Source organism: Mus pahari, chromosome 14, assembly GCF_900095145.1.
Source record: "Mus pahari chromosome 14, PAHARI_EIJ_v1.1, whole genome shotgun sequence".
In the NCBI taxonomy this organism is placed as follows: Eukaryota; Metazoa; Chordata; class Mammalia; order Rodentia; family Muridae; genus Mus; species Mus pahari.
In genome coordinates, this window is record NC_034603.1 from 48,631,748 (window position 1) to 48,648,415 (window position 16,668).

The window sequence follows — 16,668 nt, forward strand, 5'->3', positions numbered from 1 at the left end:
GGGCTTTGCAGCTGTGCCCAAGGGGATAACCTTGCAATGGAGCAGATCGTCTGGACAGCCTGGTGGGCCCATAGGAGCCTTTCAAGGGGAAGAGTGTGTGTGTGGGGGGAATCAGGGCTGGAGGAGATGTGGCTATGGAAGATTATGTGATAAGGGAAGATTTAATAGTTCCAGCTATCTTGAAACAAGTGGGAAGGGGTGACCAGTCAAGGAACAATGCTGGGTCTATAGTGGCTGGACAAGGTAAGGAAGTGTATCCTCTCCTGGAGCTTCCCGAGGGAAATGCAATCCTGCTGTCACCTTAGCGCAGCGAAGCCCGTGTGAGACCTTATAGAGCAGTGAGGTAATACAGTGTCTTAAACAACATTATACTACTAATGATCGACAGGTGCCACAATGGAAAATAACCTCAGAAACCTTCCAGCCAAGCTGTTCTGCATTCCTAAGAACCGTTAACAGTTGGGGCAAGCCCTGAAGAGAGTTTGACTGTATGTGAGTGTGGGGGTGGGCATTGCAGTAGACTCTTTCCCAGCTGTCTTTGCGGTTTTCATCACCTCCGTCTTTCAGCCATGCTTATGTATGTATGTGACATGTGCGTATGGAGCTTGCTTTATCTGGAGGGTAGTATGACCTCAGGCCTTGGAATCTGAAGGGGTCTTACATTACCTGGCCCTGCACCTTTGCTTCACACAGGGTAAGTTCTGATCATCCTCAAATCAAGGGAATGAGCCCAGAGTGGGTCAGAGAGTCACCACAATCAGCTACTCTGAGGAGAGGATCATGGGCCCCAGATGCAAGCTCCTAGTTAGGAGATTTCTTCAGTTCAGCATGTGGAGAAATCCCAGTGTGGAGAGGGGTGGGGGAGGGAATGAGACAGACTAGACACTGGAACCCTGGAACCCTGTTCTGGCCTGTTCTATTTGTGCCTTTGCACATGGGTGGGGGGCACAGGCCACATCAGACCTATCTCTGCAGCTGGGGCAGAGTCAGGGTCAGGAATCATAGGGATTTGTAGTTGGAAGTAAAACCCTGGCCTAGAGCAACTGTTACCATGGAAGCGGTGTGGCATGATTCTGTCCAAAAAAGAAGCTATCATGTCCCACCTAGAGGCTTCAGAGGGGCATGCAGCTGTGACCAGCAAAGGTCCCTTCAACCCTGTGTCCCATTTAGATCTCCTCTTAGGAGCCACAGAGAACAAGGCGCTGCTGATGTGACCGCCGGAGAGACACGGTAGGTCAGTTTCACGAGGGTAGAACCCTGGGCTTGAGAGAGGGTTAGAGGGAGGTGAGAGGCCACACTGGATTTATGTCTAGCCTGAACTTGCAGACAGGGTTAGAAGGACCCAGGGTAGCAGACAGAGCATGGGGGCCCAGGAAGATCTCTGTTAAGGTTTTCTGTCATGGATAACCTTCTCTATCTCTCCCTGGTTTATAACACTTACATTGGGTGGCGTTTTGAAGCACACAGGCTTTTAGCCTGTTAGTGGGTCATGCGGTCAACTAACAAAGTCGTGGCTTAGGATAAAACACACAGTACGTACATCTTATAAGGGTAAGCGCTGTCAGTGAAACTTTGTAAACCCTCTGCCTGTTTTTTTGGCTGGCGGGTCTGAGGCTTTCCTTAGCCCTCAGAGACAGAGACCTAGATGCAGAAGAAAAGGCAGGATGATGTGGCCACTTCCACAAGACCAGCTTTTAATATGACTGTGGTTCGAAGCACGAATAAATAAACTCCAAAAAAAAAAAAAAAAAAAAAAAAAAAAAAAAAAAAAAAAAAAAAAAAAAAATTTCAGTTTCGGACTGGTGAGATGGCTCAGCGGGTAAAAGTACCGACTGCTCTTCCAACGGTCGCCAGTTCAAATCCCAGCAACCATATGGTGGCTCACAACCATCTGTAACAAGACCTGATGTCCTCTTCTGGAGTGTCTGAAGTCAGCTACAGTGTAATTACATATAATAAATAAATAAATCTTAAAAAAAAGAAGAAGAAGAATTTCAGTTTCAGGGGTTGGAGAAATGGCTCAGTGGTTAAGAGCACTGATTACTCTTCCAGAGGTCCCGAGTTCAATTCCCAGCAACCACATGGTGGCTCACAACCATCTGTAATGAGATCTGATGCCCTCTTCTGTGCATGTAGCTGAGCACTCAGACACAAAAGTAAATAAATAAATAATAAATAAATCTTAAAAAAAAAAAAAAAAGAATCTCAGTTCCAGGGGACTGGAGAGACGGGACAGTCGCTAAAAGCGCTTACTGTGCAGGCTTCTGCATGTCCAAGGCACACATAAACTTNAAAGAAAGAAAGAAAGAAAGAAAGAAAGAAAAACTATGGAAAACCCAAACCGAACCTTAGAACATCAAAACCGAAGACCGTGAGACGAAGCAAAACAAATCTTCCATAGACAAACAACAGCCCCTGCCCCAAACAAAACAAAAACAAAAACCAGACTCTACAGCTGTGTCACAGGGAGAGAACAATGTGGCTCCATGGACAAATACTGGGGTCACCCAGGCCACCGTACTTCCTCCACAGGTGCTGAGAAAAGGAGGAGGAGGTTGGTACTGGTCACCTTTAGTGCAGGAGCCCCGTGGGCCAGTTTGGGGCACAAGGCTAGGAACCTTCACAAACAACACAAGGATTAAACGTAGAGAGTTCTGTGGTTTTCTTCTTGACCGTGCAGTTTCGGATTCCAGAGCTGGGTTCGGGGTGACTTTGGGTCTGGAACCTGGTCCCACTGCCCGGGTAGCAGAGTGGGCTCCCTCTGGAAACCGCACGGAGCAAATATCATGTACAAGACGGAAGTGGAGGCGGCGCTGTAAGAAGTCTGAGCATGCAGGTGCTTTGTACATCTGGCAGTGAGATGTGATGGCAGGTTAGTTCTTGGACAGTTCCGGAGCGTGACTCATCGGTCCTATGAGGGACACGAGGCAGGGCCCGGGACGGTTCATGTCAGATGTGGCCAGGTGAGGTTTGGCAGAAGTTCGCAATGTGTGCGTATGGGGGGGCTCTTGCTTCTTTCTGTCCTCAGGGGCTATGCCACCTGAGCTTGCTGTCCCCTGTCCTGGGTCTTGGGCCTTTAAGGTCTGTTTGGAGGTGCTGGGTTGCCTGAGAGGTGTCAGCAGGCAATCTCCTCCAGGGTGCCCAAAGCTGTCTGCAGGGGCACATTCACAGTGTGGCTGATGGTTTCAGAGTGGTTTGGCATTGTGTCACAAGTGCTCTGTAGGGAAAAGAAAGGGGGCACTTGTCATTTATTCAGAAAAATCTACCGCAAAGTCCGGTGAGGCACGGTGGGAGCCTTTAAAACACTCCAGTGGGTACAAGGTAACATGGTGGCTGACTTGGTTGACCTGCGATGGCTTAGGGGGAAGGGCTAGATGTCTGGACTTGGAATGTGTGCCTGATTTTTCTAGGGCAGTGGTTCTCAACCTTCCTAATGCTGCGACCCTTTAATACAGCTCCTCTTCTGGTGACCCCCCCAACCATAAAATTATTTTGCTACTGTTATGAACCGTAATGTAAATATCTGATTTGCAGGATATCTGGTATTGCCTACGCAAGCTAGTCCACAGCAAGCTGGTCTTACCATGTTCTCATCATGGCTCCCTTCCTCTTCTTCTTTGCCAAGCAGGTCTAATAGCTTCTCTTTGATCAGCTGTAAGAACGACAGGACATGGACAGTCAGGCTGGGGGGAAGTTGCAAAGGCCAAACTCCTTCCTTGGAGTTGAGTTAGGGTGTCACATAGGCAGTGACAGTGTGGGCTGTGGCTGTACATACAATGGTGAGAACTATGCCTGGTGGACAGCCCTAGGGGACCTCATTTTCTCAAGCTTGCCTTTTGGACTCCATGTGATTTTGTTGCTGCAAACAGATCTTGGAGGAGAATGGGGAGGCCTCCACCTTGCTGTGTGGACTGCTTTCCCCGGTACATAAGCTAAAGGCACTGGTGTGCTCAGAGCCCCATGGATCCTCTGATCTCTTCACTGTGTAGCTCAAGTTCAAGTCCACTATTCCCCTACCCCAGTCTCCCCGTTGCTGAGATTCCAGGTATATACCACCACACCCAGCTTTGCTATTCACTTCCAAGGGCAGATAACTCCACAGGACGAGTGCACGCCCAAGGTTATGACACTTTATTCATAGCAATTAGGGGTAGTTCATAAACATGCTATCTAATGTGGCTCAATTTGCCATTCACTTTGTACTGCTTCTCACAAGAATTAATGCATAAAGCAGAACAAGAAGCTGGCTTTATTTGGGTTGTAGTCACCGTGCTGAGGAACAAGGGGGCTCTACCAAAATCACTGCTAGGGGGTATTTGTTTCTTTCCTTGGGAAGCATAATGAGGAGGCAGAGAGAGTCCCAAGTGACAGTCCTGTGTGGGAGTGTTGCAGGACCTTTGGACCCACTACCAGTCTCAGGAAGGCATACCCAGCCCATCTGCGGTATTGCCCATCTGTGGCTAGGGACATGAAGGTCTCCAAGTAATCACTGGAGCAAGGCAGAGTTGGCAAGGACCTATTCATAGGTAGGTTAGCCTACTAACTCAGCCGCTCTCTGGATAGCTGGCCCAGCCTGGCTTTCTGCCCAGATTCCTCTGGGCATAGTGGTCCTGGGCAGGCTTTCTCTTGCCTGGGTTAGGAAGTCGGAAGAACTGACATGCTCCTGGGCCTCTTTGAGAATCTTTGAGAAACATGGCCCCAGGCACCTCTAAAGGTTATAGCTTCCTAGACTGTGAGTGGCAGAAGTGACTGGTAGGCACTGTAGTCTCCTCTCTGGGGACTGATGGGTTTTTCTGGGGCATGCTCCCTCCTGAGGGCTGGCTAGGCTCTGGAAGACAGTTCATAGAAGGCAGGCATCTCAGAGAACAGGCTTGTGAGTGGTGTGTACTCCACTCTGTGCTGTGTGTGGTATGCAAATCTGTGAATATGGTCTGAGTGTGTGTGTGTGTGTGTGTGTGCGCGCGCACGTGCACGCGCATGCACACATGTGTGAGTGTTCTGGGAATGCATGTGGTACATTGGTGGTACATGTATGCTTAAATGTGATATGTGTGTGATGCACGTGCATGTAATATGTTGGGTATGTGATGTGTTGTACATAGATGTGGACTCACCAAGGATATGAAACCCTGCCCTGGTCCTGCTGTGGAAGGGACTGAGGGCTGTCGTCTGTACAGCCTGGCCTCTTCTCATCACTCTACTCCCTCTCAATGATGTAGGACAGTTCCAAAGAGAGGAGGAGGGTGGCCGTTTCTATCACATCCACGTCTCCTTAAGACTCCTGCCCCATGATTAGGAGAAGTGTCTTTGTGTGGGTGGAATGAAGCTATTGCCTTAGCCATGCTTGGTTCTGTGTCTGGGTGTTCCGCCATCTTGTCGTTTCCCCCCGAGGGTAACCCCAAATCTTACCTCATAAATATAATCAAAGAGCTCTAGTATTGTAAGGATACTAGCACCAATGAACAATCCCATTTGACCACCAATGTCACCTGCAGAGGAAGAGGAGAGACCAGAGATTGGGTTTTACACATAGATCCAGGAATGGGTGAAGAGATGATGAACATAGAAGCTGGAGCTCTTAAGTGTGCCCCCTCCAAGGTTAGCCTGAGCCTGGCCACGGGGGGGGGGGCAGTCCTTTGCCAGGCCCACCTTCACTTCGATTGACATTGAGAGCCAAGTATGTCATTAGCCAGCAGGGTTGGAGCTGGCCACTCACTGATGAGGTCCACAGGCCTACGTGTGAGTGAACGAAGTCCTGAGTGAATGTGTATCATTGACACAGGCACTGTCACGCTGAGGATCCCAATGCTGATACCTCATGGGAGAGGCAATACCCTCCCTGGGTGAGGCTCAGACGGATGGCAAAACCTGCTTCAGGTCTGTGTGTGAATGTAGATAGTGTGTGTAGAAAATGTTCACTACTGACATCTCCCCCACACATTTACAGCCTGGAGACTGCTCCTACTGAGATCAGTGGAGCCTGACTCCTTCAGCTGTATATAAGAACCCTACCTCCTTATTCAGCAGTGTGTAATAACCATGCTCATTTGTGCCACTATTCATGCTAACCCTACCTACCTAGGCTCACGATGGCCTCCTTTTGTTCCTGTCCATCCCCTTTGCTCTAAAGCAAGCTTACTGGGTAGTGTGTACATCTGTAGGAGCACATCAGGTGTGAGAGGTGCATTTGCATTGGTGTGCAGCACATCTGGAATGCAGTTAGCATAGACAGGGTACAGAATGCAGGTAGCTGATCATTGCTTTATGTGAGTGCATGCCTCTTTCTAGGCACACAGTGTGTGTGTGTGTGTGTGTGTGTGTGTGTGTGTGTGTGTGTGTGTCTGTGTCTGTGTCTGTGTCTGTGTGTGTCTGTGTGTAATGTGGCTGGAGTGTGTCTGAGTGTGTACAGCATGTGTGAGCATTGTGTAGGCGTGAGTGTGTTCCTGTGTGTGCTATGAAGGTGTATGTAATGTAATGAGTATGTGGGCATATAGGCATGAAGTGTGCCTGCCTAGGGTTGGTGTGTGCATGGATGTGCCTCTGGAGCTGTGCAGTGGGACACGGGACCATGCAGGTGTGTGTGTGTGTGTGTGTGTGTGTGTGTGTGTGTGTTCTGGAGCATCATGGGCACATGGATCTGTAGGTTGGTTTCAGTTTCAGTGTGTATGTTGTACGTATTAACATGGAGGTGCTGAGTGGTGTGCATATGGGACAGTGGTGAGAAAAGGCTGAGCCAGGCCTGATGGCTGAAGGTTTGTATGTGGCACACACTTCCCTCACAGGAGGCACAGATGGCAGCACCATTTCCTCACAGGCTATTCTGGGCAGGAACAAGATGCCGGAAATAAGCTCATCCTGATATCAGATACAGACATGACTGATTCAAAGCCTGGACCCTTTTGCGCTCTCTCTCTCTCTCTCTCTCTCTCTCTCTCTCTCTCTCTCTCTCTCTCTCTCTCTGTGTGTGTGAGAGAGGGGGGGAGGGAGAGACGGAGAGAGAGGGGTGGGGAGCGAGCATGAGTGAGCAAGGGTGGTACAGGGTGCATGCTCTATCCTCTTGGGGAAGGAAAGGGGAAATGGCAGTCAGAGCTCCAGAGGTGAGTGAGGGGTGTGGCCTGTGCTCTGGGGTGTGGCCTGTGCTCTGTGGGCCTTTAACCACAATAACCTAGGTGTCTAAGTGACAACTATCTCCAGGTTTTACAAAGGTTTGTCCCTCCCTTTCTTGATGGAATATAGAAATGCTCACACGGCCCTGGTCACACCAGATGCGGCCGGGGTTCTGGCAAGGTGCCACAAGCTGCTATTGATGGGCTTTATCTGAGCTAACTCCCACAGTGACCTAAGTGGGGCGGGTGATCTCCATTCTCAACTCGGCTAGATTGGGAAGCATCTTTGAGATTGGAAAGGCATACCCGTGGGTGGGTTTTAGAGGACATTTCCAAGATGATTAACAACTGTAAATAAGGGAGTCACCATTCAATGGGTTGTAACTGGGTGGAGTAGACAGGGAAAAGGAAAAAGGAAAAAGGAAAAAGGAAAAAGGGAAAAGGGAAAAGGAAAAAGGAGAGTCTGCTGGCACAGGCATATTTGCCCCTCCCCTCCCCTCCCTCCCTCCCTCCCTCCCTCCCTCCCTCCCTCCTTTTCTGTTCCCTGTCTTCTGGCTGCCATGTTCTGGCTGCTCTACCAATCACATTATTCCTAGAACACTGGACTGAAAACCCTGAAATCATGAGCTCAGACAAGCTCTTCCCCTCTTTAAGTTGTTTCCGTCACGAAAAGTCAGACCGACAGGGTAGGTGATAGGAAGCCTGTTTTACAGAAACCCGAGGTTCAGCAAGGGTTCAGCCCCTTGTCGGAATTGTCACAACTACCCTTCAGAAGGGTAGTCTAAAGCCCGATCGTCCTTCTATACTTCCGGGTGGAGCCTTCCCCTTCCAGGATGCTACTATCCCTTAATTTGCACTGTGTTCTTTCTTTAGAGTGGGTAGGAGGTGGCACAGGTTCAGGGGCCGGGCCCTTGAACAGAATGGGAATGTTCAAATGGGTAGGGTAAGGTAGGGTAGGGTAGGGTTGAACTCAATTCCTTCTGTATGTTATTTCCCATCAGGACCAGGGCAGCCAACGTGGATAGTGTGAGAGTGGCAGTCAGGTTGGTGGCTGCCTGGGGTGATCATCTCTTCTTGTTTGAGAAAGGGCTCTGGGTCCAGGGGACAATGCTTAGCTTCTCAGTGCATTGCTGTCTAGGCTCCATCGGGGTCCCTGAGAGTTTGGATGCCTGGGGACCACCCAAGTTAAACATTCCCTTCTTCAATGCTCCTGCTAGCACGTAGGCCCTGGGATGCTAACTCCAACCTAGACACACAGACTATGGAATCCAAGAGGGCAGGCCCTGAGAGACCTTTATGTTCATTCCTTACAACACAGAGGAGGCTAAAACCTGAGCTAAAGGTTGAACTTGACCTATAGCCTTTACCACAGCAACAATAAAAGAGGTAGCTAGTACATTAGAAAAAAGTTTGCCTCCTTGGGAGGCTTACCATGTCTGCCTGCCTGTCTCCCACCCACCTCCCCCCCTATCCCTCCTAAGAGATGTGGAAATTTATGTGGCAGACATTACAACTCACCAAGTAAGGCAGCAACTTCATATGCCTTCTTCTGCTCAATTGTCTCGTAGTTGAGCGCCTCAAAAAATATATCCAGAACAAGAATGTTTTCTCTGCAGAGGGAAAATTAAGTACCACACACTGTTAGAGCCCTCGGCATTCAAGGGACTGGCTCACCCAGCTTTCCTGTGGATGGATGGAGAAGGGGAGGTCCAGGGAGCTGTCCAAAAGTAGAATTCTAGAAGCAGAACTCCTATCAGCTGTGTCCCTTGTCTGTCCTTACCTCTGCCCCCATCTCTCTCCCTTGGTATTCTTTCTGCAAGCCCAGCCTGGACCCACATTCCTGAGTCTTCCAGCATCTGCTTGGTTCTTAGCATGCAAATGAGTCCAGCAATCTCCTGAGTAGACTGGCCTCAGTTTGGGTGCCTGCCTCAGGTGAACACCCATGCCTTTATGGTCCATTCCCCAGAGTGCCCATTTTCCTCCTGAGATTCCCTAATAAGCCTTTTGGAATGGGATGCTCTGACCTGGCATTGCTCAGTCTTTTGCCAGAGTTGGGGAGAATTATGGGGAGCAAGCCTGTGGCAGCTCGGGGATTCCTGGCAAAAGTCCTGGGCTCCTTCCGTGCTCCTCCCGCAGGCAGGTGTGTTAATGAGACACATCTTGGCAGGGAAACTCATTCCTACTTGCAGAATGTCTGCTAAGCAGCAGGGCCTGGTGTTTCCTACATCCTAGCCTCTTTCTGGGGGGGGGGTGTCAGGTGGGGGGCTTGGCATGCCCTCTATGCCTCTTGTTTTCAACCTGTTGATCAGAAGTCATCTCAGGAAGAGGCCTGGCGACTGTACACTGGGAGAGTGGCTGGGAGAGAAAGAAGCAAGACTTTCCACACTGTGGAACTTTACAGCAACGAGTAGGCTCCCTTTCCTCCGTCTGGCTTCCACCTGGAGGCTCTTTCTGAAACTGTGATATTGGTTCCAATTAAAGATGATCACAATTCAGTTTCTTGGTCATACAAACTACATTGCAGATGCTCCACAGCCACACATGGCCAACGGTTACCACATTGGGCGCCACGGCTGTAGGGTCTATTATTCCAGAATGTTCTGTTGGGGAGCAGAGGTCAAGACTACCAATCTGACAGTGGCTATTGTCACTGCTCTTGGTTGCCTGCCCAAACTAGGTAGTAAGACTTCGTGGTAAAGCCATTGCACACAGATTTTGGTGGCAGGGCATAGAGACTCAGTCAGGAATGGAGCTGGAAGTTTCCCCCCTTGCTGGCCAGCTTTCAAGGTGCTGGGCAGGTGCTGCGATAGAAAAGTCAGCCATGGTCTTACCTAGTTGTGAACGCTGTGAGATACAACACTGATCACCCCGGGGAAACGCAATATGGTACAAGATGGCATGAAGGTTATGGGGGTAACCAACTGCTTTCTGATTATATCTGAGGCCTGCTCCACAAGAGCGAATCTATGTTTGCTACTGTGAACCTTAAAAGGCCATGGCTGAAGAGATCATAGCCTCCCCTACCCCAGGGGCGGGGGAGGAATCTAGTACTGTTGTTTTGGTAAAAGGACATGTGTCCTTCTTCTAAGCACTTCCCTCTCTAACCTCTATTTGCCATTAGCTTATTCTGTATGACCTGTGGCGTGTCCTTCTTTCCCTTTGTCTCTAATGTATCCTGTGCCAACTCTGTCCTAAGTCACCCCCAGGATGCTGTCACCTGCTCATTAACCCTGTGAAAAGGATTTGTGTGTGTGTGTGTGTGTGTGTGTGTGTGTGTGTGTGTGCGTGCGCATGCCCCAGGTCTGGGCCTGATCAGTGGTACTTAGTAGAGAGCAAAGAACAAGAAGTTTCTGCCATTAGGGAGGGTCCCACTATGATGGGTGTGCAGGGTGTCAATGTAGGAGGACCCAGAATGTGGAATTACGGTAGAACACAGGGAGGGGCTGTCTGCCGTGTCCTCCTGCTCTGTATCTCTGTCCCTGGAATCTAACATTAAACTGTCCATGCTGTGGCTGACAGGTCTTTACTGATGGTCCCTGACTCTACTGTGCTATTTGTCATGCCTGCTATTCCAAACTAAGCCACGTTTTATAAAGTTCTTTACAGCTTCTGAAAATCTACAAAAGTCAGGTTTGGGGATTCCCCTGTCTTGGGATTCATCTGGAGACTTTCTTCCTGGGGTCCCACTCTACTCCCTGCCACCCACTTCTTTCATGGTAGCTTTCTCTTTATCCTCTTACCCTCATTTTAAGTTATTTCTGCCAATGAAGCTCCTTTCCAGACTTTAAAGGGAAGCCCCTCTTTCCCTTTCAGATCCCAGCTCATGTTTTTGGGATGCTGTTGTTTCTGTCTAATACCCTCCCACCATGAGGTCTGATGATGGTCTGGATCACTCTCCTGAGAAACTTATTTCTTCTCCGTATATACATAGATATTACATATTACATGTGGGTGAGTGTCTTGGTGTATATGTGCACTTGTGTGTATATACCAACAGAGGCCAGAAGAGGGCGTCAGATTTCTTGGAACTGAAGTTATAGACATTTCTGAACTGCTGGGATCTGAACTCCAGTACTCCAGAAAGAGCAATATGCACTCTCAATGGCTGTCCATCTCTTCATGCCTAACCCCCTCCTTGAACCTAAATCTTGAAGGATACAGCAAATCAGCTCCTTTCCCCGAACAAACCACTTGTCTAACTGCAAGTCACAAACTGCTGCAATATTCTAAAGGTAAAAGCCACAGTGCCTGGGGAGGAAACTAACGGAGGGAGACCACAATCTAACTTTCCAAGGCAAGTTATTTAAATAGAGTCAGGTATCACGCGAGGACCAGTTAGGCAGAATGGCAGGAAAAGTGTTCCCAGAAGAGGGAACAGAAGGCTCAAGATCCACACAGAGAGTTATACGTTCTTTAGAAAGGTCAAGCTTTCTCCGAAACTCGCTCTGAGCCAACAACAGTCAACCATGGTTTCCCCTCATGTCTGCCTATCTCAGTTATAGCCAACATTGTCCCAGAAGTCATTGCCCTATGTGGCTTTCAATCCCTGCACTTACCTCCCCAGGAGGCTGCAAGCTCTTTGTGGCTTTGTCTTCTGAGCTTGGCACACAGCAAGTGCTCAATTAATGTTTGCTAAATTGAGCTAACTGCTTTTTCTTTTTTTCTTTTTTCTTTTTCTCTTTCTGAATGCCCCCTCCCCTGTTCCTCCCTTCCACTTAACTTACGAGATATATTTTTCCGATTTGTTAAACTTCTTCTCCAGGTACTTGGCTGACGTCTTGCTGGGGATCTTTACCATGGAGAGCTCTTTGTTGTAGCGGGTCAGGTTGCAGGGTGTCCTGCAGAGACAGTAATTGCTGTCCTTTTCTGCCAGTAGACCTGGAGGAGAGAGGAGAGGGTCTCAGGCAGGTGTGTGTGGGGTTCAGGCAGGAGGGAGGGGGTTGTTGGGGGGAGACAGTGAGTAACACTCAGACATCTAGAACAGGAGTCTTAGCTTTGTTTTCATTCAGTGTGCTACCAACTGCAGCTAGCTGCCAAGGGTGCTTCAGCATTGCTTACAGCTCTGCTTTTTCCTGGGGCTGGAGAGGAGAGATGGCCAGCAGGACAGCTGTTGGGCTACCTCACCTCACGGCTGTGTGCTCCCTTTCTCTCCTGGCTTTCCAGATGGGGAGCCTGCAATTAGCCCTCAAATGCACTGGAGGCTATGGTATGGGGCAGGACCCCCCACCCCCCACCCCCGTGTTGGAATGGCTTGTGTTTGCAGGCATGGGATGGAAGAGGACCTTTCTTTTCTGCCACCGCTTCCATTCCCTTGGGCGCATAGCATGTGAAAGACATTCATTCTGCTTGCACATGAACTTGGTGGCTCTGTGTGTGTGTGTGTGTGTGTGTGTGTGTTTAACCAAGTTCTTTCAGGCCACCCTCTTTCTATCTCTGCCCTCTCCCTGTATCCTCCATTCCCCGTGAAGTCTATTTCTTTTCCATCAGCATCTTTGTGCCCCTTGCGGCCCTCATCCATGAGGCTCCAGGAAAGCCCTCCTTCTCTCTCTTCCTCTCCAGCTTCAGGCAGCTACTCCTCCTTATAGAGCTTCTTTGCCACTATCCCTTCCCCGTTCCTTTTTCCATGGTTGACTTTGTGTTCCCATCAGATGACCCCACAATTTCCACCTCACCCTCCCACTCCCTCTGTTCTCCCCAGTACTGACCGAGGGCAGGCTCTGCACACTCCTTGTGCTGCTCAGGGGTGCAGAAAGGGGCATCCCCTACAGGAAAGGAAAACAAAGGGAGAAAGACTATTAACCACATGGGCAGGGCCACACACGCCAGCCAGCGGCACCTCACTGGCCCAGGCACTGAGTGACTTCCAAACCCACAGGGATAAGCTGTCATCAGGGGTCTCGTGGGTGCCACTGTTCAGTGTCTTCGGATCTGGTGGTGACTTCTGATCTGCTCTGTGAGGAGGAGACCATGGGAGCTGCCCAGCCCTCTTCTAGGGGCTCTGGAGGATGATAGGGCAGCTTGTCTGGGAGACTGGGGACAAGGCAAGGTCCTAAGGTTCTAAGCCAGGCCCATGGGGTCTCCTTGACCCCTTGTGTGAGGCTTCCAAGTAGAAAGCCATGGACCTCAGCATCAACAGGCTGCTGGCGGTGAGGTAGGCGGTAAGGAGCAGGGGTCCTTGGCATCCTGGGGCGGCTTCTTCTCAGCACACCACACTGCTACAAGCAACCAGGGCTGGCCCTGGGCCTCCCCACGGCTCTGTCCATCATCACGCAGGTCACGGATCGCATCATGGGTAGAATGATTGCAATCTCACTTTGCTTGCCTCTGGCTCAGGTTTTATGGGCTAGAAGCTGGTTTAGTCTGAGCACCAGGCAAGGAATGCTTACTATTGCTGGGTGTTCCTTTCTGGGAACTCTCTGGAGAACACAAAGATCTCCTTTTTGTTGTTGGTTGTTTTATTTTCCCCCTTTCCCCCTTGTGGACCTTCAAGGTCCCTCAGGAATATCTTTTTTTGACACCTCTTCCCCCGCCCCAGCACTGAAGAGCTGGTACAATTCCCTTTTCCAATAATAACATGTTAAGTGATGTGGTTTGCCCTGTCTCCCAGGAAGCTCATAGGCAATTTTAGTGTCAGCATTTAAAGCAACACTCATTTATTCTCTTGCTCTTTCGTAGGCCCACAGCCGGTCCAGGCATCACTGGTGATGGGAGAGAACTATGGTCTTTCCTGGGTCTAGGGGACCATCCACTGCCTTTGTAGCTTCTACAAAGCCCCTCTCTTGAGTCTTCCCTCAGAGCTGCCTCTGACCCCAGCCATGGAAGTGATGCTGATTTCAAGATCCAGAGTGGCTAAATTGGGGCCACACCTATGTCTTTCCTTCCTGATATTAGTGATCTAAACAGTACTGGCAAAGTCTCTTTGAACAGTGGCCACTTTAAAGATCAACAATTCTAATTTTGAATGGTTAAGATCATTACTGATCACTAATGAAACAACTCAAAATTCAGCCATGAGGATACTCGCCTGAGAGTTGTCACAACAAAATCGACAGGTGTTGAACCTGTGTGTGTGTGTCCACCACAAAGATTCTGTTAAATAAGCTTAAATAATGTAGGACACGCACCCAGAAGAGCAAATATCAAAAGGAACAGTTCCAAGTTCCCATTAGGTCTTTAGCAGAGTGATTTCTTATTCCAAACTCTTCCTGCACTAATATAACCATCACTGGCTTTTATGGTGTGCAGGGCATTTAAAAATATGAGATAATGAACGTAAGAACAGAGAGGGTTAGTAATGTGGACCAGCCCACACAGTGAGTGGAGAAGCCTGAAATAGAAGCTAAGGTCCATGCCTACCACCTCAGCTACCCATCCTTGTTGTCACTCTCCTGCCCACACCAGCTTCAACTCCACACCCAGCCTCTGACATGCGGATTGCCTCTAATGAGACGGCAGCAAGCTTTGTTAGTCTGGCAACAGAAGCATCAACACAGGCACATTTATTTGCTCACTAATAGACTCCTGCCGCACTCGAAAGAGTGCTAGACATTTGGGTGTATGGAGGGAAACATCTGGGTGAAAGCCACAGACATCTGGATATTCCAACAGGCACATTATCAGGATGCATCCCGTTATCTGGACGCTGAACTCAGGAGGCGAGAGCAGCAGACAACTGGCAAGCATGGGATGCTGGGATGGAGGTGATACACACATCTGGGCACTCCTGCATCCCAGGGTGCTGCCCCTGGTTACTGGATGGAGAATTTCCATCTACCCCTTAGTGGTCAGGTATCCTCCAGGAGTGGGTAAGGTATTTCCTGGGGGCTCTGGCACCCACCTGGCATGTGGACCATGCGGCAGTTACAGTTCTCCACGATGTAGCGGGTCTCACAGTCAATCCGACAGGCTGTGATGCTGTAAACAGGAAAGAAGTCGAGTCCCATCTCTGAGGACCGGCACTCCCCCCACGGCGGGGGCAGATATGTGAGCTGTAAGACAGACAGGGAGGAGGATGCAGTCAGCTTTGGCAGAGGATGCTCGTTCAGTCTCCATGGACTCCGTTGGACAGTGGTCTACCTGTTCGATTTGCAAATAAGCAACTGAGCATCTCCAGGTCCGCTGGTCTTGTGGACCTTCATTGTCTGTCTCTCGTCCCACCTTTGTCAGTTTTCATGGAATCTTGCTCTCAGTTTTTTAATTTAAATATTTCATTTTGTGTGTGTGTGTGTCCATATGTGTGCCTATGAGTAGGAACATATATGATACATATATGATACATGCACCTGAAGAGGCCGGAAAAAGGCATTGGATCCCTCAGAGCTGGGGTTACAGGTGGATGTGAGTCACCAGGTGGGTGCTGGGGACTGAACTGTGGTCCTCTACAAGAACAGCAATTGCTCTTAACCTCTCTCTCTCTCTCTCTCTCTCTCTCTCTCTCTGTATCTCTCTCTCTCTCTGTCTCTCTGTCTCTCTGTCTCTCTGTCTCTCTCTCTCTCTGTGTGTGTCTCTCTGTCTGTCTGTCTGTCTGTCTGTCTGTCTCTCTCTCTCACACACACACACACAAACACACCACCACAAATCTTTTTGGGGGGAGAATTTTTTTTTGGAGTCTCACTACGTAGCCCTGGCCACCCTGGAACTCACTTTGTGAACCAGGCTGGTCTTGGATATACAGAGATCTGCCAGCCTCTGCCTCCTGAGCGCTGGGATTAAAAGCAAGAGGCACTATACCGGCCACACTAAAAATCTTAAGTGCACAGTCTGAGTTCTGGCAGATGTGTACCATCCACCCATGTACACACTGCATCAAACAAGACATGTGACTTTTTATCCCTATAGAAATTGAGTTCATGCCTCTTCCTAACTGGTGCTCCACCCCCATCCCGGGCAACCACTTTATTGAATTCTGTTACCACTGTTAGACTACCCTCTTTTCTTTCTTTTTTTAAAAAAAGATTTATTTATTTTACGTATATTAGTACACTCCCATTGCTCTCTTCTGACACACCAGAAGAGGGCATCAGACCCCATCACAGATGGTTGTGAGCCGCCATGTGATTGCTGGGAATTGAACTCAGGATCTCTGGAAGAGCAGTCGGTGCTCTTAACTGCTGAGCCATCTCTCCGGCCCTGACTACCCTCTTTTCAAACAGACAAACTACAAATAGTTCAAATTTCAAGTAGATAATTGATAGTTTTCCCATGCACCCTTTGCCTACCTCTTTCACTCAAAATAATGGTTTTCTGGATGTTCCACGTGGGAGCGCACCAGGAGTTCATTCCTTTTCTGCTGAGTTGTTCTTTAGCTTATGAAACACATCCTGGTTTGTTTATCTGTTCACCTGATAGTGGGTGTTTGGATTGATTGTTGATTTTGGTAATTATGAAGAAGCCCTTGTAAGTATTTAATTACTTAATTTATAGGCAAGGTCACTTTTAGCATAGGCTGGCCTCAAACTTGTTGTGGAGCCAAGGCTGATCTTCCTATCTATCTATCTATCTATCTATCTATCTATCTATCTATCTATCTATCTATCTATCTATCTATCTATCTATCTATCTA

The 16,668-nt window shown here is 49.1% G+C and overlaps 1 protein-coding gene across 2 annotated transcripts in view; it reads right to left on the reverse strand.

The window, feature by feature from the left end:
- Positions 1-2,335: 2,335 nt before the first annotated feature.
- The window catches only part of Asic2 (acid sensing ion channel subunit 2), a 1,084,476-nt gene continuing 1,070,143 nt past the window's right edge, over positions 2,336-16,668 (reverse strand). For both annotated transcript variants that reach the window (XM_021211869.2, XM_021211868.2), the window contains exons 4-10: positions 14,944-15,094; positions 12,812-12,868; positions 11,831-11,984; positions 8,625-8,716; positions 5,410-5,489; positions 3,584-3,652; positions 2,336-3,217 (exon numbers count right to left, since the gene is read on the reverse strand). In XM_021211869.2, coding sequence (XP_021067528.1) covers positions 3,116-3,217; positions 3,584-3,652; positions 5,410-5,489; positions 8,625-8,716; positions 11,831-11,984; positions 12,812-12,868; positions 14,944-15,094 — 705 coding nt within the window. In that variant the 3' untranslated portion in view covers positions 2,336-3,115. The remainder of the gene's footprint in view (positions 3,218-3,583; positions 3,653-5,409; positions 5,490-8,624; positions 8,717-11,830; positions 11,985-12,811; positions 12,869-14,943; positions 15,095-16,668) is intronic.